This window comes from Glarea lozoyensis (assembly GCF_000409485.1).
Source record: "Glarea lozoyensis ATCC 20868 chromosome Unknown GLAREA15, whole genome shotgun sequence".
NCBI lineage: Eukaryota > Fungi > Ascomycota > Leotiomycetes > Helotiales > Helotiaceae > Glarea > Glarea lozoyensis.
In genome coordinates this window covers 1,454,205-1,477,109 of record NW_007360989.1, presented here as the reverse complement: position 1 = coordinate 1,477,109, position 22,905 = coordinate 1,454,205, and the positions used below count along the sequence as shown (strand labels likewise).

Genomic DNA, 22,905 nt, shown 5'->3' with positions numbered 1-22,905 from the left:
CTACGGGATGGCTTCATAAGAGTATAAATTCTTACAACATTCTCCTATCGCCTAGTTCCAGGCAACCAGATGTGCAGACTTCACGAGACCCGGTGTCACTGGATAATCCTTACTTTACAGGCTTTGCGCTCTCGCGTCCAGATGATCCGAATGTGGACTCATCAAGAAGTGCAGTAGCTCAAAGAGCAATGGCAATGTATCGACACCCAGAAGTTTGCAATATTGAAGGCAGACAATCCGCCAAATATCGTGCGATTCACGACATTTATAGCCTAGGCACTTTGCTGATCGAGATTGCAACTTGGAGAACACTTTCTCGATACTATCCAAGCCATCCACCGCCTGGGTTTAATTTCAGGAAAGTCTTGCTGGAGAAAGTTGTTCCTGGACTTGGTGTCTCTATGGGTGAGAGATATATGACGGTAGTGCGAAAATGTCTTGAAGGGAGTTTTGAACGACTTGATCATTACCGTCCCGATGAGTATGAGAATCTTGATTACAAGGACAATGTTAGACAAGGGTTGTTGTGGGAGGTCGTGACAGTTCTAAGGGATTGTCGTGCTTGATGTTGCGGATACGCGTAAAGATCGCTCGCTGGATACATTTACCATCTACAATTTGAATCTTTGAAAAGTATGGATGAAACATCGTTTCCACGATTGAATTGTTTGGGTGGCTCGAATTTCAGCACATGGGAATTGCCGGCATGTGGCTTCGCTGAATTGGGTTGCGTGGCTTGCCAAATATTGATGTCTTAAAATAGCATTTCTCTCATGAGGCTGAACGTTTCCTTGCGACCTAATTCTTGACATCTAGATTGTCAAATGACGAAAATCCGGTATGACGGATGGCATCTCATACCCTCGAATACTGGGTAATTACGAACCTGAGTATTCAGTTCTGGCCGCATCGCGACGGACGGTACGTTCTCGGATTCAGCGACATTCTCATCAACCCCTGATCACGATCAGTGAAGATGAGACAGAGGCAGATGGCGAGCTACCGTCGATATTGAGAATTCTAAATCATTACTTTCACGAAACATCTCGCACTGATAGTAATGCGCCATTTATCAATAATGTCATCGCTTTACATGATGTTGAATTCAGCGCAAAATTTCCCGTGCTGGGAATGGGACATAACTTTGCTGTATGGGCCAGTCCTTTTGATCCGGACGACCGTGGCTATAAGACCGCTGATGGAAGGGCCATAAATCCCGAGGTCTATTGTCTCAAGACACCAAATTTTACATCTGGAGGAAATCTTGACAACCCTCAAGCGTTTCAGAAAGAATACTATGACACGACTCTGCAGGAGCTCAGAGTGCTTCTTCATCCTCAGTTGCGAAAATGCGAACATATTATCAGCATTTTCGGGCTTGACTTTCAAGAAGATTACGATGATTCTACATTAGCGTGGCCGGTTTTATTGATGGAATATGCCGAGTATGGCACATTTGATACACTTCAGGAAGATATTCACATGGACGTTGAGTTATGTCGTGTTCTGCTGTTAGACGTTGCTCGAGGGATTCGAGCTCTACATCAATGCAACATTGTTCATGGAGATGTCAAGTCGGAAAATGTTCTGATTTGTCGTCATCAGCAACGAAAATATACTGCGCGTCTTTCGGACTTTGGATTATCTGTCGTCAATCCGGATGTCTCGAAGATAGACCATCGATTGCCTGGGGAAACGTTTCTCTGGGGCGCGCCAGAGTCAGATCAACCTCTGACTGTTGAAGGACTTTTTCAAACCGATGTCTTTTCATTCGGACTTATGGCGTGGAGAGTTTTCAGACACCACCCGAATCCATATAGGTTGATACCTCTTGTAGATATTGGCTTGAACGACCAAAGTTCTCTGAGGGAAATAGTGGACAGTGCAAAGTCGCATCATGATTTTCAGAGACTAGTCCTGAATTCGATGTGGACGCAACGAGATACACCGCACTACTTTCATTTATTGGTTGGATTCACACTTGGACGAGATTCAATGAGTCGAAGTTTGGATCAGACTATATTTCTTTTAGCGCAAGGTCAAGGATTTCCAGCTGTGCAGTAAGTTTGTCTGGAAAAAATTCGTACCGCAGTGCTAACGTTGACACTTACAGAACCTTAGATAGTAAGTCTTATTGGTTGATGGAGCAGCCTTTTACTGTGCTTGAAAATCTTCAAGCAGCCCACCCAGATAGTTTATTGAGCTATTCATTGAAACCCGCCATGCTATTATCCCTAGCCTCTGGACTGAGCAGTGTCTTTGAATCTGCAACGAGCCTAGCAGTGGAAGGTGGTTGGCTACTTTTTCGATTGTCGTCAGATACACATTTTATGGTTCTCCAAAAAGATGAACAAGTTTGCTGTGATATGCTTGTGCGATTATGCAAGCTGGGCTGCCTCAAAGCCAAAGCAATAATTGCTCAATATCACATCATTACTGGAAAACCGACTGGGTCGATACCACTCAATTGGCTCGAAGAAGCTGCATCCACTGGATCTTATTTTGCTAAAGAGAGCCTTCGTATGCTAGATGTGGATAGGTTCCAACGTCTTATGGGTCGGCCGTTGAACTTTGAACATGTTTCTACAGAGTCAGATGCGGTCGAGTCCGATCTTCACCAAGCTTGTCGATATGGCGATTATTTAGCCTGCGAAAAGATCTTGAATGGCCAGGACTCATTGGCTCAACAGGACTCAGGCGTTTCACCATATCACTGGCTGATCTCTTTCAGCGATGAAACTAAAATTCAGAATCTCATCACATTGTTAATCAGAAGAGGTGTTCCACTTGGTCTTTGGGAAGGCGATACTGAAGATGATTACAATATTGGCAAGGTTGTCGGAACTCCATTATGTTGGGCAGTATGGCACCGCAATTGTGCTCTCACGCGTCAACTTCTCAAAGCCATGAAAGAGATTAAAGTTGAGGTTATGAACCGTCTGATAACTCTCGCGGCTTGCATGCACTTTTTTGATATTATGGAGATTCTCCGTACTTCCAAAATTCGAATTTCAAATGCAAGCAAGCCAGATTGGCAGACTGCGTTGCTCTGCGCAGGAGACACCAGTGATATGAGATTAGCTCGTCGGCTACGACACGGTGATAACAATCTTCGACCGGCGCTGGATCGGACATTTGACACACTGTTGAAAATATATCAACCTACTAAAGATGATGTAGAGGCGTTGTTTAAGTCAGCATTTTACAAGGACAGCCCGTATCTATTGAGATATCTCTTCGATAAACTGAACCTATCCAAACGAAAAGATCTCTTGGGCGACAAAAGTCCTGATTTGTTATTGATCACTGTCGCGGCGGGGCAAAAAGAATTATTCGAAACATTCATTGCAAGAGGGCTGATAAATCCCAGCACAGAGCATGGGAGACAAAAATGGAGACCACTACAAGTATGCTGCTTCACACGACAACCTGATCCATATTTTGCACGACGACTGATTGAAATCGGATGTCCAGTCGATGGTGTTGGAAGTACAAAAGATACTATCTGGACGCCATTCGCCATATCAGTCTGCTCTGGGAGATTTGCTGTTGCCACAGCACTTCTCGAGTTGGGAGCAAATAAGAATGCACTTTTTGGATGGCTGGGAGGGACATCTGTGACGATGAATCTGTTACAGTCTTGGCCCGACATACCCATCTCCCGTCTTAAATATTTATTAGAAGATGTTCCTCGACTCGGATTCGGGCATGTAAATTTTTGGGGCTGGCCAGGTGCCGGTGGAAATCTTCTTTACGCCTTAGCTATGAACCATTGGCCATCTTATACCAACGGAAATCGTCTCGAAGAGACTGCGAAATATATCCTAAGTCAGGTAGCAGATAAAAGTTGTCTCAATCGAATTGACAAAATGGGACAAACAGCGCTGAGAATGGCGTGTGCTTTTGGGAATTACGAAATTTGTCGAGCTCTGGTTGAAGCTGGTCAAGATGTTAATATGTCCGCTGGACCGACACCATTGAATGGAGCCTTGGAATGGAGAGGGAAATGCTACAAGAAGGAAAGGGAAGCACTTGCTAATCCGAATGGACCAGGTAGGGTCGGTAGACAAGCTCAGACTTTACGGATTAGGGCAGAGATGACGGTAGATTTTCTCATCGCGAATGGAGCTGTGGATCGTGGCATTGCAGGTAGTGTACAGAGTACAAGTGACTGGTGGTATGGAAGTGGTAGAGAAGCGTTTAGTTATGAGGTAAGCTTTCTAAATCTCATTCTAGTCAAAAGCTAATTGTCAGACAATCTTCGAAATGTTCTCCTCTGCCATCGATTCTCGTAGCTCTGTCAACCCCGGGAGTACACCTCTAAACCCGTCTTCTGCAAACGATTTCCGCGCTCATCACGGAAATAAAACATGGATACAGAAGCGGCTTGCAAATCTTGGGAAGCGTCTTGATGGGAATGCGGTTGTCGAGATTCCAAAGCCTAGATACTCGCAACATAATTGTTTACCTTGGAGGGACTGTGGTTGTTCCTCTAATGCTGGATTGGTTTATGAACCGCAAGGGATGAGACCGAGTGTTCCAACTCGTCCGTCTTCTGTCTCAACGGTATCATCTGGATCAAATTCATCGAGACTTTATTTGCAGACACCTGCTTCTTCGACGTCTTCGCTGCCGACTTTCGAGAATTCGTCGCAGCGTCGACAGTCTCTGCCTTTTATTCCACCTCAACATTACGGGGTGCTGCCAAAGCCGGCAATCCAGATGCCGGCGATTGCAGAATTGCCTGGAGAACCTGTCGGACAGCAACATGCAATGCAGTTGCCAATCAGAGTAGTGAGGCCACAATCTCTTCCACCGGGAGCGAGCCCATATAACCAGCCTGGACCACCTCGTCCGCCGTCAACTAGCTCATATAGCCAGCCAGGATCTCATAATCTCACGTCCACGATTCCATCGTATATCCAGCCTTCAACACGATCTCCGCCACCTGCAACAAGCCAGTACATCCAACCAGTCTCATACGTCCTTCCCACTACGTCTACCTTCGTCCATCCGCGACCGCAAATTCATTCCGTACCGCCAACATTTCTAAATGTGGTAGACGAGCGAGGAAACGCTGTACCAGTGACAACCGCACCCGGATTCTCTCAAACCAGCCAGAACTCCGTCTTCAGTCAAAGATACAACCAGAACCACTCACCAGCATCATACACACCGGTCTACGTACCAACCTACGCACCAACACCGCTACCAGTACAATCACCTTACGCCCAACCATTCCCACAACAGCAGCCACTGTCCCCTACAACGCCGCAACACCTTCAGCCGGTACTTGACAACATAAAAACCGCACTCCTCCTCCACTTCCTCGAGGGTGGAGGAATGGAGTTGTCCCGCGAAGCACTGATATCACATACCTATTCAACATTACAATCGCTCTTACGCGCACCGATCATTCTCTCTAACCCAGGGTCGAATATACAGATAGAAGAATGCGCTGAATTCAAAGAGACAAAAGCAGTCGTTGAGCGATGTCTAGAAACCATGGGAATCGGCGGGTGTATCAGTCTAATCGCCGAATTAGGAGATGGCTTGGTGGGTATACACGTTTGTCTGAACTAACAGACATCCTCAGACCTACTCAATTCAAATCACGATCACATCAAACCCAAACATCATGCGAATTCGCTAAATATCAATTCTTTCTTTCTTTCGAAAATCTAAACACAGACCAAAACCTATTTAATTCACAATTCATCATGCTTCCCCTCTGCCTTCCCAGCATTCTCCTTCTTACTCTTCTCAATAAACTCCAAAATCTCCTCCTCGCTCGGCATTTTACCGTCCTCACCAACCTTGAAGATGGGTTTCCCATCTTCGCCAACCTGGAACATTGGCTGCTCATCTCCAGCCGCAGTCTTCTCAGCCGCCTCGGTCGAGGTAGTCTTCGTCTTTGCAGACTTGGTCTTTTTGGGTTTTGGTGATGGCTTTTTGCTCTTTGGTGGTCGAGAAGATTTGAATGGTTGTTGCATGCTTTTCATGATGAGTTCGACCTGGACTTCCTGGAGTTGTTTGGAACGTGATTCCAGGTCTTTGGAGAGCAGGACTGGGTCAGCAGTCTCGGATAACTTTTCTTGCTCCGAGAGTTTTTTGGTAAGCCAGACAGTGATTTCGTCGTAGAGGGATTGAGGTCTGACGATGTCTGCTTCGACGTATGTTGATGGTGCCATGGTTTCTTCTGCTTCTGGCTCTACTGTTGCTGAGGCGGTAGCTTCATCCTCAAGGCCGTCAAAGTCGTCTGCCTCCTTGGTCGATGATGATGGGAGTGGGGTGGCTTTTGAGGCAGCAAGTTTTGACGATGTAAATGCCTCGTGGTTCTTGGTGTCGTTAGCGATTTGCTCTTTAATACCAGCGATCATAGACTGAGTCTGGTTCAGTGACTCTTGGAGAAGTTTGAGTTGTTCTGGTCGAGCAACAGCTTCAGTCTTTCGAAGTTGAATTGGCTCGACGATATCCTTCATCTCCTTCAACTTGGCCTTGAATTCATCACGGTTGGCGTGTGCACCATCTCCGTAGATCCACTCGCTAGCGGCCGCCGACTTGGCTTCAAGACTAGATCTCTCCTCTTCGGTTGACGCGGCGATGAAATCTTCCTTCTCCAGGAAATCCCGAACTTTGTAAGTATATCCCTCCAATTGATTCAATGCCTCTTCGCGACGTCTTCGGGAAAGATCGGAATCAGCAAAAGCAGATAATCTGCTCTTCATTCTTGTCAATTCAGTTTCTGGAATCTGAGGAAGACCGTTTTTCTCGATTGTGAATTTGATAGGAACAATCTCGAATCGCTTCACGATCTTTGGCTTTGCATCTTTATCCTTGCTCTTGGCATCTTTGTCTTTGGATTTAGCATCCTTCTTTGCGTCTTTCCCTGATGCGGAAGCTGACGCATATGAGCTGGTGGAGCTGCTTGATGAGGTAGCCGAGCTCGAAACGGTCTCAGCCTCTTCCTCGTCAGTCAATGGAGCTTGATCTTTCTTTCCAAATCCAAGCATGTTCTTTACACTATCGAAAGCACCAGCTTTGCCTTCACTTTCTTCGACCTCGCAATCAAGAACCAACTTGACAATCTCGACTTGACCATTGTTAACTGCAAGACGAGTGCTGAGCTTGAGGTTGATGTCGCCATCAGAGCAGCTAAACTTCTCTTTGAGATGAGCTAGGGATTCAGTCAAGTTCTGAGTTGTCAAAGTGAGCAACTCTTTCTCAGCAGATCCAGGAGAAACATTCTCAGAAGATGGAACATGTTGATAGAACTTGATTGGAAAGTCCTTTTGGTTTTTGAATATGTATTTTCTCTCAACTCCAACCAGGGACTTGGCTTCCCACAGTCTCTCGTGTTGAGGTTTGTCGTAGATGTTGGTCCATTTGATACCGGTTGGATAAACAGCAGCTTCAAGAGCTCTAATCTCCTTGACTCGGAAGGAAGGGCTCAAACCGGCTCCACGGAATACAGCACCAAAGACAGCAGACTCGTCGGAATTGACGTTGGTGCGTACTTTATCGGCCGAGCCTAAGAATTTCTCAAGCTCTTGTTGGACGAAGGGTGTGCGAATGGCGCCGCCGTGGAGGATGACGGAATCGAGGTCCTTGGCTTCAAGATTAGCCATATCCAACGCCTTTTGTATCGCAACGGAAATGCGAGCAACATGAGGTTCAGCCAATTTCTCAAACTCAGCTCGGGTGATTTTGTATTTGAAATCAATATCTTCGTAGAGTCCTTCGAATCCGGCTTGAGTGTTAGCATTAGCGCTGAGAACATGTCTCAATCGCTCGGCTTCTTTGAGAAGTTTCGCAGATGCTCTCCCATGAGCCTTGACAGCTTCAACGGTTGGTGCAACGCTCTTAGCTGCTGGTGAAGAAACGAATTGAGAAATCATATCATCCATGATGACTGCATTAAGTGCATCACCTCCAAGTGTTCTATCCCAACCAACACCGAGAACCTGAACCTCTTGAACGGTCTTGTTGAATTTCCCGACGTCTTTCACGGTTCGTCCTTGGAATTTCAGAATAGTTGCTTTGGTTGATCCAGCTCCCATATCAAATACCATGTGGTGTTCAGGAGTCCCACCATCTTTGGCGCTCTTGAACTGTCTTGATGTAGCGTAGTTCAACCCAACAGCCAATCCATCACTGATCAATTCCAAAACTCTCAACCCAGCCAAATCGGCAGCCAATTCAACAGCTCTTCTCTCTTCTGCCGTATAGAATGGTGGTACGGTGATGACCAAGTCCTTGACTGAACTGCCTCTTCCTGCAAGTGCTTCCGCGTTCTTCTGTATGCTTTGTAGTTCCATAGCCAGAATTTCCTCAATCGTCCATGCTTCCTCTTCTGGTGTGAAAGCACCGCTCTTGAAAGCTACCGTTCCTCTAGTCTTGTCTGTCGCCAACTTCAATGCCGGGTGCCGCGAGGCGTACTCCTTCACCACCGAATTGTCTGCCCCCAAGCCCAACAAGGCCTTCAGATTTGGGTATACATCTCCAGGAAATCTTGCTGCCAACGCCAAGGCATCGGAGCCATATAATCGTTCCGGGAACTCGCCAGCCTTTGGATTCTTCGCAGGCTTGAAAACAACCGCCGAAGCTTCTTTCCGCCGTGAATCCTTTGTCAGGACGATTTCGAGTGGTATTCCAGGCTTGACCAGAGCTGCTTTGATATATTCCGTCCCTAAATCAACTCCCAAAACCGCAGACGCAGCCAGTGCCGTCGAGCTAAAGAGATAAACAATGCATAAGAGTGAAAATATTGGCGACGAGAGCAGTCTGCTCAATGGGTCCCGCGATGGAGGGGCCATGATTGTATGTGTTGTTGGGGAGACTGCTGAAAGAATGAAGCAGCGCAAAGGAAACGTCAAAGGACACTTTATATGACGCTGAAAATACCCATATAAATCTGTCCACAAGTGTAAAGCGCCAGCTTGCAAAAGAGAAACAATTGACAGTTGGGGAAAGATATCCTTGTCAATTCCTCGTCACTAACAAAAAGGACACTTTGCGACTGCGGGTCAGGGATAATTTGTGGAGGCCTGGAACATGAGGCAGGAGTGCGTGGTGAGGCTTTCCCAAGTAGGTTTCGGATAATGGTTAATCCGAGGGAATGCTAGCGTTGATCTCGTAAAGGCTGTCCTCGAAGTGAACACTCACTTCTACCATTTCTTCCAACTTTATATCTTCACCATTCAGCCTATTCGCTCTGTTCTTTGTTTCGTACAGTTGATGTGGTATCATCCTGCAGATCGAAATGTCAGTTCTTTGCCCATAGGTAATGATTCGTGGCCTTGGCCGATCCACCGCCACATAACAGGGAATGACATGCAGTCATAGGACCCTGAAATCGAGAATAACAGTATCTCTTTTATTTCATCACAATTCAATTTCCTCAGACAATCTCTATACCATCTTTTCACTATACAGAAAAGCTTTCCACTTTACCTGGAGCTGCTTTATACAGTAATCTGAACATATCCGGGTTGGAATTAAAATCTATCAAAATGGCAGCTACACCTTTCATATCGTTACAAGAGCCAACCAATCTCGACGCCTATGATTCGAAACTTGATCATAGTCAACAATCAGGAATCCCAAAAACATTCCTAGATGCTATGGAAGTTCGAGAAAAGGTGTTTGTTGAAGAGCAAAAAGTACCATTAGAAAACGAATTCGATTCAGACGATCACAGATCATGCCACTGGGTAAGTTACTCCAAACCCAATTAACTACATACTAAGTCCCCAGGTCGTCTATGCATCCATAAACACAACCACCGAACCCGAAAAAACAGACGAAGAAGGCAACATCCTCCAACGTCAAAAATCCCACACCATATCCCAACCCATCGGCACGATCCGCCTCGTCCCCTTCCCACACACTCCACATCCAGAACCAGGCTCAACTTGGGCGCCATCCTCCCCATCCACGGGAACTAGCACACCACCCTACATCATCGACCGCGCCACAACCCTCCACGACGGTCGCGAACCGTACATCAAACTCGGGCGACTGGCCGTACTTAAGGAATTCCGAGGCTCTGGAATAGCAAAATTGCTTACGAACGCAGCGATGACGTGGGCGCGGGAGAATCCGACATATTTTAATCCGTCGATTGCGGAGATGGGGATGGATAAGCTAGGGGCGTCGAGTCTGGAGGAGTTGCCGGTTTGGAAGGGGCTGGTGTGTGTGCATGCGCAGGAACAGGTGATAAAAACGTGGGAGCGCTGGGGGTTTGAACTTGACGAGGGGATGGGGCGGTGGGATGAGGAGGGGATTATGCATGTGGGGATGTTTTGTAGGTTGCCTGTTGAGGTGTGATGGATGAAGCGAGTGGAATGCTATATACTTGGAGTACAGAACTATCGTCAGGTCTGCACTTACTCCAAATGGACATTGAAACTGTTTAGACCAAATTCAGTTCTGCGGGCTTGATACTCTGCATAATCAGATATCATAAACAGACATAAGATTACATGGGTCTAGTGGGTATCTAGGAGACTCACGAGGTGTTAACGAATACATCTCGCTTAGTAGTCAGTCGAATAAACGGATTTCTCCCTGATCTGGTCGTACACATAAATACCTTATTAGTACATATATACGTTCACGAACGATGAATAAAATCTCTCGCTTGAGCAGTCACCCAGCTGCTGAGACTTACTGCTAACGATGGAGTGGCTGTCGCAAGGCCTGCTGTTATGCCCTGGAGTAAGATACTCGTGAAGAGCCGTCGCTTTCAATTCCACCAACTCAACTCCCCGCTAAATAAACCCGAACAGACAAACACGGCCTTCATCATGGTAATATCTTATCCCCCTCCCTCACCACCTCCCCCGTCCTATAAACCTCCAACTTCACTGGAATTCCCCCCGTATACCCCGCCTCGCCCTGCGCACTCTCAAGCGTCTTCGTAACCTTCCCGACCAACCTCGCAATCCACCGATCATTAACCACGCCCCCCACAACAGCTTTCTTCACAGTCCTCTTCATGCTCCCCGTAAACGCCCTCCCAAGCTCCTTGATCCCGCGTTTCCTTTCCTCGTCATCTTCTTCGTCGCCGGTCTCTTCCGCAGCGACTTTATCGAATTCGACGATCTTCGTGGCTTTTACGAGCGCGGCGATGAAATCGAGGAGTTGTTGGTCGAAACAGGCGGGGAGACGGGCGTGGACGGAGATTTGAACGTTGGCTTCGTCTTTGAGGGCTTGTTCGAGTTCATGGGTGGCTTGGAGTTCTTTTGGTTTGCCGTCGGCGGTGGCGACTTTGGCTTGTAGTTCTTGCTTGATTTCTGCGGTTGGGAGAGGTGGGAGGAGGTGATCGTGGTGAGGGAGGAGGAATGAGGGGATCACAAAACGTGCATCTGCGCCTCCTAGGCGAAGGACTTGTTTTAGTTCGACGGTTTCGGGAATGGTGCGGTAGGCCATTACATCTTCGAAGCCAAGCATAGTGACGATGTCGTAGCTAGAGATGATTGGTACTTGAGCGATTCCGGTAATATTACCTAATTGAACAGCGAAGTTCGCGTCGATAAGCCATTGTGCGAATTTCTTCTTCAGTCCTTTGATTTCATCATCGGATCCGGAGTAGTCTTTGAGTACATTCTCCACAAGCATATATCTAATCCATTTTCCAGATGCTGTAGCTGTGATCGACTCAATCTTGACGGGATGAAAGTAACTTATCGGATTAAGTAGGAGGCGGTATAGTAGTGGAAGTCGATGAAGAAATCGTCTAAGCCAAGGTGGCATGAGATTTTGAAGGGTAGTGACTTTGATGGATTTCTGCGGCGGATGTGGCACTGACGGTGTCGAATGAACATAAGAGCAGACAGCAGCCCGTAAGCCATTCAAATCGTCATGACCAAAGCTATTCTGGTCCCTTTTGATGGCCTCCTTATTGAGACCTTGAATATGCTGCCTAGCTTCGTAAATCGCGTTCGTTTGTTGAATGAATTCGACAGTCCTCTTATACTTCCCACTAGCTTCTTCATTATCAGGTGACATCTTCTTGATCAACGACAAGCTCTCCTTTGGCGAAGAATCTTCTGGAGCATGATTATTGGTCATTTCTTCAGTCATCTTGACAGTTTTGCCTTCCTCTTCCTCATTGAAAAAGAATTTCGGTTCAACTGGTGACTTTATCGACGAAGTATCCGACTCTGCAAGCGATCTCCTATCTGCCTCCATCGTCGCAGCTCTTAATAGCGGAGTGTTTTCAATAAAAACCGCATCTCCATCTGCATCATGACTCTTCGCTTTGACCTTTCCAAATGTCATCTCAAACTCGCCCCCTTTAAGATTGGCAAAACAGTCTCCAACTACAATACCTCTAAATAGCTTGATGGTGACCTCTTCGCATTGAATAGCCAACTCCATGTCATCACTGAGCTTGATTCCAACCTCAACACCATGAACCACGAATGAAAGTGTCGAAAGTTGAAATGTGATCCCGCGCAAGACCATCAGACCGTCCACCTCGGTATCGATTTCCAGCGCTGGAATGTTGAAGAACGCAATTCTATCATCGATAAACTGCAGCTCTTTCAACAAAGCTCGTAAGCTTCTTCTTACGAAATTGCTGACGACATCGAATGACACCAGGCAAACGAGGAATATGGCTGGATAGCAAGCAGCTGTAAATGTCCAGTACAACAGCCATGATGTCGAGCATACCGCATAAGTGAGATTGAATGCAGTAAACAACGGCCAGAAATGTAGCAACGGCAAGACCTGATTTCCTCTAGCCCTTCCAAGCAAGACCAGAACTTGAAATAACGGCGCTCCAGAGACCGTCCATCGTCGTGACCAAGACGAGAAAGTACACAAAATTCCCGTCAGAAGTGCAAATGCAATAGGACGTGAAAGACCATGCGATTGGGGTGGTGACGACGCCATTTGGTGACCCTCAACCCTGAAACCCTGCCCCGAACGCGGATTACTAGTCGTTAGTCGAATCCGTATAAAACGGTTGTTAGCGATGATCGACTTGGCTCTTGCTCTTGCTACGTTCACGATGTACTGGATTGCGTTAACGCGACACAAATATGCATTGCCTTTTTCGAAAATAGTATCGAACTTGTTCAAATCCGGTTAAAGAGGTTCGATTTCGAAGATTTGGCTACGTCATTTGGGCGAGTTTCCTGGTGGCTCGTCACCTGATCGTGAATCGAAAGCAGCCACATGCCAACTCCCGAGGATGGAATGAGATTGTCCGGTCGGCTTCGATTTATCCAAAGACAATATTGTAGCCTTTTTGCGTACAAATGTCCATCCAGTCAATATCTTCTTCGCCAAGATCTGCTCTACTCCAAACCTCTTGAACAATTTCCCAAGCTCGCATGATATTTCTCATCTTTTGTCTTCGTTCTGTTCCAGAAAAGGCTTGGAGAGCCAATTCTCTATCTTCATCGGTTAATGCTACACAAGCAGCTACGAATAGCGGCCAAAGTAAGGCCGACATAGGTCCATCGAAACATTGCTCTGCATTTGTGACAACATTTGAGCAGGCCAGGAGTGAAAGATGCGCATGACTCTGTACCAGTGAATGGTTGCGAGGGTAGTCGCGTATTGTCCTGTACAAATATACAAAAGCAGAATTGCGATATGCTTCAGCATTGTTGAGGATACTTTGTAGTCTGGCGTCAGAGATATCGGCATGGGAAGCAGTATCGTCATCGTCTTCTGGAGAAGAAGGGTTGGAGGTAACAGTAGGCCTCCACTCTGTCAATGCATGCTCAATAGCTTGAGACGTGCTTTCAAGTTCTGTTCTTAAAACGTTGGCTTTAGTGGTTTCCCCAGCAGCAACAGCGTCTTCGAGTAATTTTTTAAATGATAGTAGATGTGAAAGACGATGAATTACTGGCCAGAGGTCGGTGGATAGGCCTAAAAGTGTATCGACAGAGTTCAATGGAGAGTTGAAAAATGGCTGGTCATCTGGGAATGGTGTCGCTGTTGGTTGTGTGGTGGCGTTGGGGGATGTGCCTAGTGAGAGAGCCGCAATAACGTCGTAGAAACGGAATGCCTGGATACATTAGATCGGACTACTTGAGGGCTTATAAGTACTCACTCTTTCTAAGAATAATCCCGCTGGCGTGTCAATTCGAGGCCCAGATTTCATAATTGTCATGGCACCTTTCAAATGACCATTGACGATATTCGAGTTGCCTCGTTGAACCAGCTATTCTAATATCAGTACCGTACGCATAGCCTGGATGTATGTACTTACAACTTCATAATACACAAGCAACATAATCGCTCCAAGAACTTCTTCTCGTCTTGTTGTGTCGTTCTGATCAATCAACTGCGCAACACCCTGCAAAGCTCTATTATGAAACGTCAACGACTTTTCCTCGTTTTCAATCCCTCCATACTCCAGATGAGCACTCGACAACGCGAATATCGCATTCATAACAGGCGAACAAGCATGCGACAGCGGAAGCACCAACTGCCGAAACGGATTTCCAGTGTCCTCCTTGAACACTATCAAATGCGACAGAACGTTGCAAAAGTGATCCACCAAGCCCCGTCTATTCTTCTTGTCCGAAAATTCCATATATAAAGGCGCGCTGAACTCTAATAACGGTGAGGCGACAGGCGATGGCGCTATCATAGCTAGATCTGGGTATTGGCTTCTTGAACGCGCGAGAGTTCCTGCTCTGGGTATGATAGCTTCCTCCCGTACTATTTCCTCCACGTGTTCATTCTCCCACGTTTCTTGCCATTTTAAACCAGGCGTTTCAAGTTCTGAATGCGGATATCGAATCTCGCCCGCACTTCCCCAGCGCGGTGTAGTAGGACTGTAACCATCTTCCTGCGTGCCATATGTGTCATCAAACCCGCCCGCCCATTCTTCATTGTATAAACGTGGTGATTTCCCACCCTGCGACAGCGCAGAACCCGCAAAAGAGGATCGCCTTCGTTTTCGAGGTTTAACAGGTTCGTACTCGCATGGCAGACCGCGTTCTATACACCGATCGCATTGTGGGCGGTTCTCGTTACATTTCTTTTTCTGTAGATGGGTTAGACCAGGTGTAGACCGCTCGAAGTTATGACTCCGTACCTTTTCTTTGCTACGAGAAATTAGCTTGCGAATTTTACGCTCGAAGAAAGACTTACCAAGACAAGCATCCTTCACCACCGCCAATGTTAGCTTTCCAACAAGAGACGTTCAGAATTCCACTTCTTACCAGCTCTTGACCTCTTCTTGGGCTCCTTCGGAGCAGCGCGTCGAGTATAAATGAGCATATTGCTACATGTGAGGATGCCGAACCTCCAACGATTCAATACCGCTAAGCTTCTTTTTCTTGTTGTAAATGCTCCATATACAAGTCGAAATAATAGTTCTATAGGGTTGCGATGGTTAATACTACCTGGCTGCAATAGTGTGACGGGAAAACTAAAGACAAGGTATGGTTGGCGGTCTGTTCACCCATCAAATATCGGCTGGGGAAAATGACATGGTGTCGTGCAGAATGCGGGGTACGAGAGTACGGCTTTTAAAGTTTGGTAAATGCAAGAACATCATTTTCTGGTAGCGTCTAAATAGAGGCAAATGTTACGAGGCATGATCATGATAGTTTTGGAACTGGTTAGAAATCAGTTTCCCGCTTATTTTCCAGTACCGTTCGTACAGATTGACGTTGTCTTGTCTGCCGAAATCTTGTTCTGTGCTTGCTTTTATTTACAGGGTCTGGTTTCTGGCGCCGAGGTACAGACGCACTGCATTCAGGGGTAAACTTGCGTCCGACTGATCAAGGAGACCACGAGACGAGGGAGAATTCAGCGGAATCGGGAAACTAGATGACTTAAATCCCAAACACATCTGGGAATTTAAAGTAAATCAGAAATGTACAAGTTTGGCCGAGATCTTTACATTGACTGGCGTCTGGCATCGAATGCGATTGGTGGGTTACACATTTTCAAAACCGCCGAATCGAGAAGCTTTCCGGTAAATGGTCTTGATTGGGTTCTAGAATCGTATTGCTCCCGATATGCTAAAGCCGCTTAGGAAAGTAGCACTGGCTGACGGTTCTTCCTTGGAAACTAGCCTATAGCCGGCCCTGATATGGGGTAAATCGTAACCGAGCTGCGGCTGCTAAAACACTCGTAAGGCGCATGCAGGAATAAATGTCGGTAATGTGATACCATTTCAACGGGCGAAGCATTGTGGAAGCATTGTGTAATGGTCATGGCTTTTCTAGTGTTTTGAATATGGGCGAACGTCCCAAGAGGCGTGACCTGCAACTGAGATCAAACTCGTTTATTTTATCAATGGATATCTCGTCACCTAACTTGCACCAAGTAAAGCCTTTGCTGGCTTGGCACCTGGGAAGAATGTTGTAGGCACAGCCGGAATCGCGATGCTAGTACTGATCCCCAGTCCAGCAGTAATCTCTCCTGGCATAGTTGTAATTGCATAACTAGCCACACTTGTGATTGTTTTCGTAACTGTCGCATAGCTGGTGTGACTTGCTCCGGATGACAGACATGCACCACTACCATAAGCATTCGAGCACTTCTGTAATACCTTGCTACCAGCTTCAGTCCACATAAAGTTGTTGGAGATCGTAATGCCCGTGCATGGAACGGCAGCAGGGCAGAAAACTTGCACAGGAGGTTTATTAGCGCCATTTGTGACTGTTCCGTGCCAAGAATCGAATGTGATATTGGAATAACCAACACCATTGCCTGCTACAGTGCTCATAGACGACCAAGCGGAGTCCAAATCGATGGCGTGGGCGTTGGAGTGTCCCATAAAGTTTTGGAAGATTACGTTCTTGAGAGTTCCACTTCCGCCGTTGGACTTGATCATCAGCATTTGGTTGGAGTTTTGGGTGTATACGTGGTTGTATTCGATATCCGAGATATCGGTTCCTGCCGCGAGGGAGCCGATTGCACAGCCACCACTCCAATTGCAAAAAACGTTCTCGATGAGAATGTTTTTGGAAGGGCTCTTGACGGTCACACACTCGTCCTTGTTCGTCACTTCGACATCATGAATATGGATATTTGTCGACCACACGTCGATTCCATCGAGGCCTCCTTCGTTGCCACCTCGGATGATCATATTATATACTTCCCCATTCGAGCACGTGTCGATAGAAAAGTGAAAAGCTGGAGAGTCCACCAAAGCGAGGTCATGGACGGAGAAATTGGTAACGTCGTATAATCGTAGGATACGGGGCCCGTAAGCCCCTGCTTTATGGAAAACATAGCCGTAGCCCTGGACAGCGCCCTTGGATGTGCTGCTGTACATTTCAAAATCGGTAGTGTGTTCGATAAAGATCATGGTTCCAGCAGCTGTCCCCGTGCGGTAGATTATTCCATCAAGGTTTATTGAAACTGCCGTCCCGCTCTTGAGTAATACCCAGGTCGACATCCCATAATCTCCAGGAGGAATGTATACTGCAAGGTAACATTAAGAGGTATTCCATACTTCAGCTATATGTACTAACCTTGTCCACCCGATTTGCACGCAGCCCAGGCGGATGCGAGAGGAGGACCAAGATCCGATGTTTTTGAGGCAATTGCTCCATAGTTGAGGACGTTACATATTTTGGTCGCAGTTTTGTGTGCGGTGCTGGTTGATGGACCGACGGTTCCAGATAATTGCGCAATTGCGAGGCCTGGTAGAAGCAGGCCTGCTAAAATAGAAAATGTAGTAAATCTCATGATTGAATAAAGAACGAAATTTATCTCAAGGATAAGTACAGAAACGAACGGAATGTGTAGAGTTACACGAAGCCTGGCGCAATGTGAAAATACTGAATATGTTGTATGATGAGGGGAATCTGGGATAATAAGCTCATTTTCGTTCTCCACAATACATGCACCAGATATATTGGGACGCGTTGTGGTCGATTATTCCGATGACTTTAAGATTCGGAAATAAGCAAGTGGACTACACTTGAGTGAAAGTAGTGGAGCATCATCAGACTTAAATCTCATCCCTTGGCTAGAGGTCTGAAGTAGAAATTATAAGAGCAAGGATGCCTGTGGACAAATATTTTCCGATTGGGGTGGAACCAGCAGTTGAAACAAGCCGAAATCAAATAAACAACGCAGAGTGAAACTTCAGAAGACAAGCATCCGGAATGATACAAACGAAAGCTTGTTTAATGACAGAACGGCCTGGGCAATCGAGATCCCGTTCGGCGTTGTGTTGATCAGCTTGTTTATGGACTCGCCCAACAGCGTGCGATAAATGGTCCAGATATGCCAGATAGGTAGTCGGAAAGAAACTGAGTATCGTCAAACATTGCACTCGCAATGCAATCAGCTCTACAAATGCCAGTTTCTAGAAAGAGGGTCAATAGCCAACATAGCGCTCTGGAAATACTGCCAATGCACAATGACCTTCGAACCCATTCCAGCCAACCTTCTTCTGAAATGCATATCTCTCCCCATATCTTCTGGAGAGTATTCCAACAAGTCCCAGGCGATTCCGAATATCGAAAGCAGAACATGGCAGAGCTCCAGCAGAGAATCGCGGTTTGGAAGATCTGACAAGTTCCCTAGCGCCTATCCCGTTGTATTGCAGTTGTTCAATTGATGGCATCCTTCCAACTTGCCAACTTGATCCAAATGAGCCATAGCTAAGAAGGGCCTAGAAAAAAGAAGGAATTCCGTGATACTAGATGTTGTTCGATATGCGGTACTGTAAATAGAGGATTCGAGGCATCATTGGGAAGCTGCGTGTGCGCCTTAGTCAGGCAGTGAAACGATCGTTCGATTCACTCAGCTATTCCTACCATGACGGAGGAATGTCTCTTTTATCTCTGGTGTTCTCGCTGGTGCTGGAATGGAGAGGATGACGATCGCGACACCCCTTCACAATCCTCAATGGATTTAGCTTCGCTTAGTCACCGCCGCTAGCACTTTCCCGGTTAGCTCGGTCATCGAGGAGGTTTACTTCTTGGATGTTATCAGTCCTCCGTGACTGTTGCATACCGATAGATACTCAATATCAGCTCGTCAATACTCACTCACTCAGCTTTTGCGTTAGGTCATTGACCTATACCAAGTTGCAATAAGTCAAATTGCTACACCCCTTTCGCTTTCAGTGCTTTCTTCATGAATATGTCGTCTTTCATGCCCAACTTCAACCACCCCCCATATTGCTATTCATCAGTATTCAGTGTCTGTACGGAGTGTATGGCTACCGAAAAGGAGCCAGCTGCGTTAGAAGCTTGTGAGCTTTTCTTCCTGGGCTTACGATAACGTTGATAAGCTGGAACCCAATCAGCGAAAGCTAAAACAAGGACAAAATTACGAGCTTTGGCTCATCAATTGCCAAGTTCTCTGGTTCGACAATTCAACTATTCAGCATTACCTGCATTCTGATTCTTAGAAGCGTCAAAGCAGATCCTGAACTGAGACAGCTATAAAGCTCCTGGACGGATGCAGCCTTATGGACAAGAGAAATGAGGTTAACGTCCGGAATTTCGGAAATACAATGATTGGACTTATCTTCTTGCTTTCGGAAACGGCTTGGGCTTGACAAAGCAGCTGCCTAGAATCTTTTGACACTTGTTGCTTTTGTTACGTCTACTTCCATTTCCGCTCACCGACCCGGCTACCCCACGCTCAGTATCAGGTGGCGTACATTTTGCCTGGTATCGTTGCGCTTGATCAAGGCGACATTCAAAGTCTCTCAAGCATCGGAAACTCCCGCATATTTTTACCGCCTTGCGACCAATCTAAGCATAAGATAGCAGCAGGGAAGCTGCAGCACGTCATGAGCTTGTTAAATGCTTGTTGAGGCTGCCGGCCTGCACTCTATCATCACAGAGTTGCATTGCCCCAGCCCCGATGATGAGGCTCTGCGAAGGAACTCTTGTTGGGCAGCAAGAGTTTGAAATTATGTGCGGTGTAGTACGGAAGGAGAAGTTTGCGTTTGGTATACATTTAAATAGCGGCATCGTCCTACTCGCTTCATCCGTTGACTATATGCCACATTGGCGCAAGACATTTTAAATACAGTTGTGCACCCTTTCAACACCAACGCAATAGCTAATTATTACCTTGCCTCCTTTGCGAGTCTTCAGTCTAGCTCAAATGGATGACCTGATCACAAACCCACAGATTTTGGTCGATGGGAAGCCAGTCGAAGCGAGTTATACGCCCAGGCAGGCTGGTATGACAGACCTTATAAGTTCTCTGAAAAATGTGGATCTTTCAGCCGCGAGAGAAAGACTTCCCGTCATTGACCATAATGACCCACGCGAGCCTGGAAATCTACTGAGGCAATACAGCATAGCCAAGACGAATCAGAATGAATTCGGTTTCTGGTCATTTGCCCTTCTGAATTGCATCCTATCAAGACAGCGGATCCTGAACCAACTTCGAAAACACACTGGAATCTGCGGATATATCGACCAAATCAGACCTAAAGAAGATGTCAGTTCACGATCAAAGGAGGGATCATATCTCAGAATCTTTGCCTTGCTGCTACTGCTCGACAGAGAAAACGAAATCGGGGACTTCATTCGGGAAAATGTTTGTGATGAAAGTCTGCCCCTACACTGTTCTGGAGGCACGGATGACTTGAAATTTACTGGGTGGAAAACATCTGAAAAAGAATGGTTTTCTACTCATCAGTGGACAGTCTTAGTTCCATACTTTAAGCTTGACAGTGAGGGACGACCGGAGGACTACAATTTTCCTGACAAAACAATTTTACCTTGGATACCTTGGGAGGAAGGGTGCTCTATCGATAGCAACTCTGAACCTGCAAAGGATGAAGGTGGATACGCCGAGGTAGCCAAGATTCGCATCGATCCTTCCAGTCATGGCTTCCAAAAGGTTCTAAAATCTGTGAGTTTCTTATTTTTGCCTCCTCACAAACACGTGGAAACAGCTCTCTAAACTGTTGCTAGATATGCCTGAATGATGATCGGTTTGCATTAAAAGTTCTTCGCGATGGTCCAGTCAACAACGAGAAGCAATATCTGAACGAGGTCGAGCAATTAAAGCGATTTAGTGGCTTAGTGCATGATCACTTAGTAACCGTTCTAGCGACATTCACTTTGAAGAAACGATTCCACTTCCTTTTTCCTTATGCTGAGTATGCTCTTGATCAATACTGGAGAGACAAAATTCCACAGCCGAGCCTAGATTTAGCCACAGTTCAGTGGTTTTCTAAGCAATGCCTTGGCCTCATCGAGGCAATGCATACTATCCACGAGCCAGATCACCTGAATCTGCCTGCAGGAGTAAAGAAATATGGCAGACATGGAGATATAAAGCCAGATAACATTCTGTGGTTTCACACCACGCGAGATCCAAATGGCATTTTTGTGATATCTGATATGGGTTTATCAGCCTTCAACAGCGCCAAAAGCAGATCAAATGTTCCCGGCCACGCACTGCCTGGTGCGCCCGGTTATCGGCCACCTGAGTGTGAAATAGAGGGTGGCATGGTCTCACGGCAATTTGATGTCTGGACCATGGGTTGTCTTCTTTTGGAACTAGTTACCTGGTTGCTGGGTGGTCAACAAATGCTAGACGAATTCCAGGCAAAGCGGATGTCCGTTTATATTAATGGCTCAAAGAACGACATCTTTTTCGAAATCAAGACAACTCGAGGGGAAGTGCCTGTTGTAGCTCAAGTCAAACAATCAGTAACTGAGGTAAGTTCATCGTGTAACAGTTGCCCCTAGGCGGCACTTGGTCTATGATCATCATAGCTAACGGATCTTTTAGTGGATTGCCCAATTACACGCACACAAGAAGTGCCCGAAATTTGTTCACGATGTCCTAAACATTATAGAGAACCATATGCTCGTCGTCTTATCTGAGGAGAAGAAGAGACACACTTCAACGGCGTTGAAGAAGGCGTTCCACGAGATAAATAAGCTCTGCAGGGCCAATGAAAGTCATGATTATTGTGTGCAGGGCATCCCGACACCAGTCACTCCTCAGCCTAATGTTCCGGTAGCCGTTTTACTGAATGAGAACGCGCAAAATATGCTCGATAACAACAGGTCACACCTCAGCGTCCACGACGGCAGAACTCGAAACTCAATGACAGTTGAAAGTTTAAGGAGAATGGAGTAAGTGTTCATGTCAGTTGGTGTCAAGCGGCGAGCTTGATTTCTTCTCTTGATGCAGACATTATTTGTCAAAGGGAATCGGCAGAAAGGTAAAACGGATGGAAAATTGCAGCATGGAAGGTCATTTTGTTGAACGTGTAGTTGTTCTTTATAGTTGTTTCTCTATACGATAGTTACCAGCGCTGGAACGGTTACGTTCAACTATCCACAACAAGTTGTGATATCTTATTTCGCGCAATCTTTGACACCGGAACATGGCAAATCGGCTTTCGAGTTCTTTACGATTGACACTTGCGTCTTCACCCAAGTCTAATGCTCAAGTTTTCATATATAAAGTTTCTAATTTCCTTATCAGGATTGCTGGTAATGTCCCTCCCGAAGCGTCTCCTGTAGCATCGAGAGCTCATTCTGCATATACATGGTGAGTGGTAAGCCTCTAGAAACTGACTGTACTAACCGGTGTCATCATCCTTGGGGTTTTGCATTGAAATCGACCACGAGTCCACTGTCAATGATTCATCAATAGGTGCCACAAATTTGAAAAAGCAGGTGGGGTTGCCTCACGATAACTTCGCATTTGCCGTAACCGAAAAGATTGGCGAGAAACTGTTCGACCTCCTTTTGTTCCGTATAGGTCGCTCTGACAAAAGATGTATGCATTGTGATTTGGGTTATCGGGACGAGTAGTGGGGAGGTAATAGTGTTTAGTGAGTCCTGTCAGAGTTTTTGACTGCTGGCTTTACTGGGCTACCTGTGCTATATAATCCTTGATGACAAGGCTGCCTGTGTTTCATTACTCGCAGCAGAAACTTTTCAACAACAGAACCAAGCAGTGCCACGTCCA

General features: G+C 46.3%; 7 protein-coding genes across 7 annotated transcripts; 3 read left to right on the top strand and 4 right to left on the bottom strand.

The window, feature by feature from the left end:
- Positions 1–840: 840 nt before the first annotated feature.
- GLAREA_06298 (Protein kinase-like (PK-like)) lies at positions 841–5,583 on the top strand (the record flags this gene model as incomplete). Its single annotated transcript, XM_008081712.1, has 3 exons — positions 841–2,060; positions 2,114–4,211; positions 4,255–5,583. 3 exons carry the CDS (start codon positions 841–843, stop codon positions 5,581–5,583), a joined length of 4,647 nt encoding a protein of 1,548 aa, XP_008079903.1.
- A 125-nt stretch (positions 5,584–5,708) lies between these two features.
- On the bottom strand, positions 5,709–8,816 carry GLAREA_06297 (Actin-like ATPase; the record flags this gene model as incomplete). The annotated part of the gene is made up of 1 exon (XM_008081711.1): positions 5,709–8,816. One exon carries the CDS (start codon positions 8,814–8,816, stop codon positions 5,709–5,711), a length of 3,108 nt encoding a protein of 1,035 aa, XP_008079902.1.
- Positions 8,817–9,512: 696 nt separating this feature from the next.
- Positions 9,513–10,329, top strand: GLAREA_06296 (Acyl-CoA N-acyltransferases (Nat); the record flags this gene model as incomplete). Its single annotated transcript, XM_008081710.1, has 2 exons — positions 9,513–9,713; positions 9,757–10,329. 2 exons carry the CDS (start codon positions 9,513–9,515, stop codon positions 10,327–10,329), a joined length of 774 nt encoding a protein of 257 aa, XP_008079901.1.
- A 477-nt stretch (positions 10,330–10,806) lies between these two features.
- Positions 10,807–12,903, bottom strand: GLAREA_06295 (uncharacterized protein; the record flags this gene model as incomplete). The annotated part of the gene is made up of 1 exon (XM_008081709.1): positions 10,807–12,903. The coding sequence occupies one exon, from the start codon at positions 12,901–12,903 to the stop codon at positions 10,807–10,809; it is 2,097 nt and encodes a 698-aa protein (XP_008079900.1).
- Positions 12,904–13,234: 331 nt separating this feature from the next.
- On the bottom strand, positions 13,235–15,252 carry GLAREA_06294 (uncharacterized protein; the record flags this gene model as incomplete). The annotated part of the gene is made up of 5 exons (XM_008081708.1): positions 13,235–14,029; positions 14,075–14,185; positions 14,234–15,077; positions 15,124–15,136; positions 15,195–15,252. The coding sequence occupies 5 exons, from the start codon at positions 15,250–15,252 to the stop codon at positions 13,235–13,237; spliced, it is 1,821 nt and encodes a 606-aa protein (XP_008079899.1).
- Positions 15,253–16,294: 1,042 nt separating this feature from the next.
- GLAREA_06293 (Pectin lyase-like protein) lies at positions 16,295–17,679 on the bottom strand (the record flags this gene model as incomplete). Its single annotated transcript, XM_008081707.1, has 2 exons — positions 16,295–17,412; positions 17,463–17,679. 2 exons carry the CDS (start codon positions 17,677–17,679, stop codon positions 16,295–16,297), a joined length of 1,335 nt encoding a protein of 444 aa, XP_008079898.1.
- Positions 17,680–20,064: 2,385 nt separating this feature from the next.
- GLAREA_06292 (Protein kinase-like (PK-like)) lies at positions 20,065–22,486 on the top strand (the record flags this gene model as incomplete). Its single annotated transcript, XM_008081706.1, has 4 exons — positions 20,065–20,823; positions 20,886–21,638; positions 21,712–22,061; positions 22,417–22,486. The coding sequence occupies 4 exons, from the start codon at positions 20,065–20,067 to the stop codon at positions 22,484–22,486; spliced, it is 1,932 nt and encodes a 643-aa protein (XP_008079897.1).
- Positions 22,487–22,905: the final 419 nt, after the last annotated feature.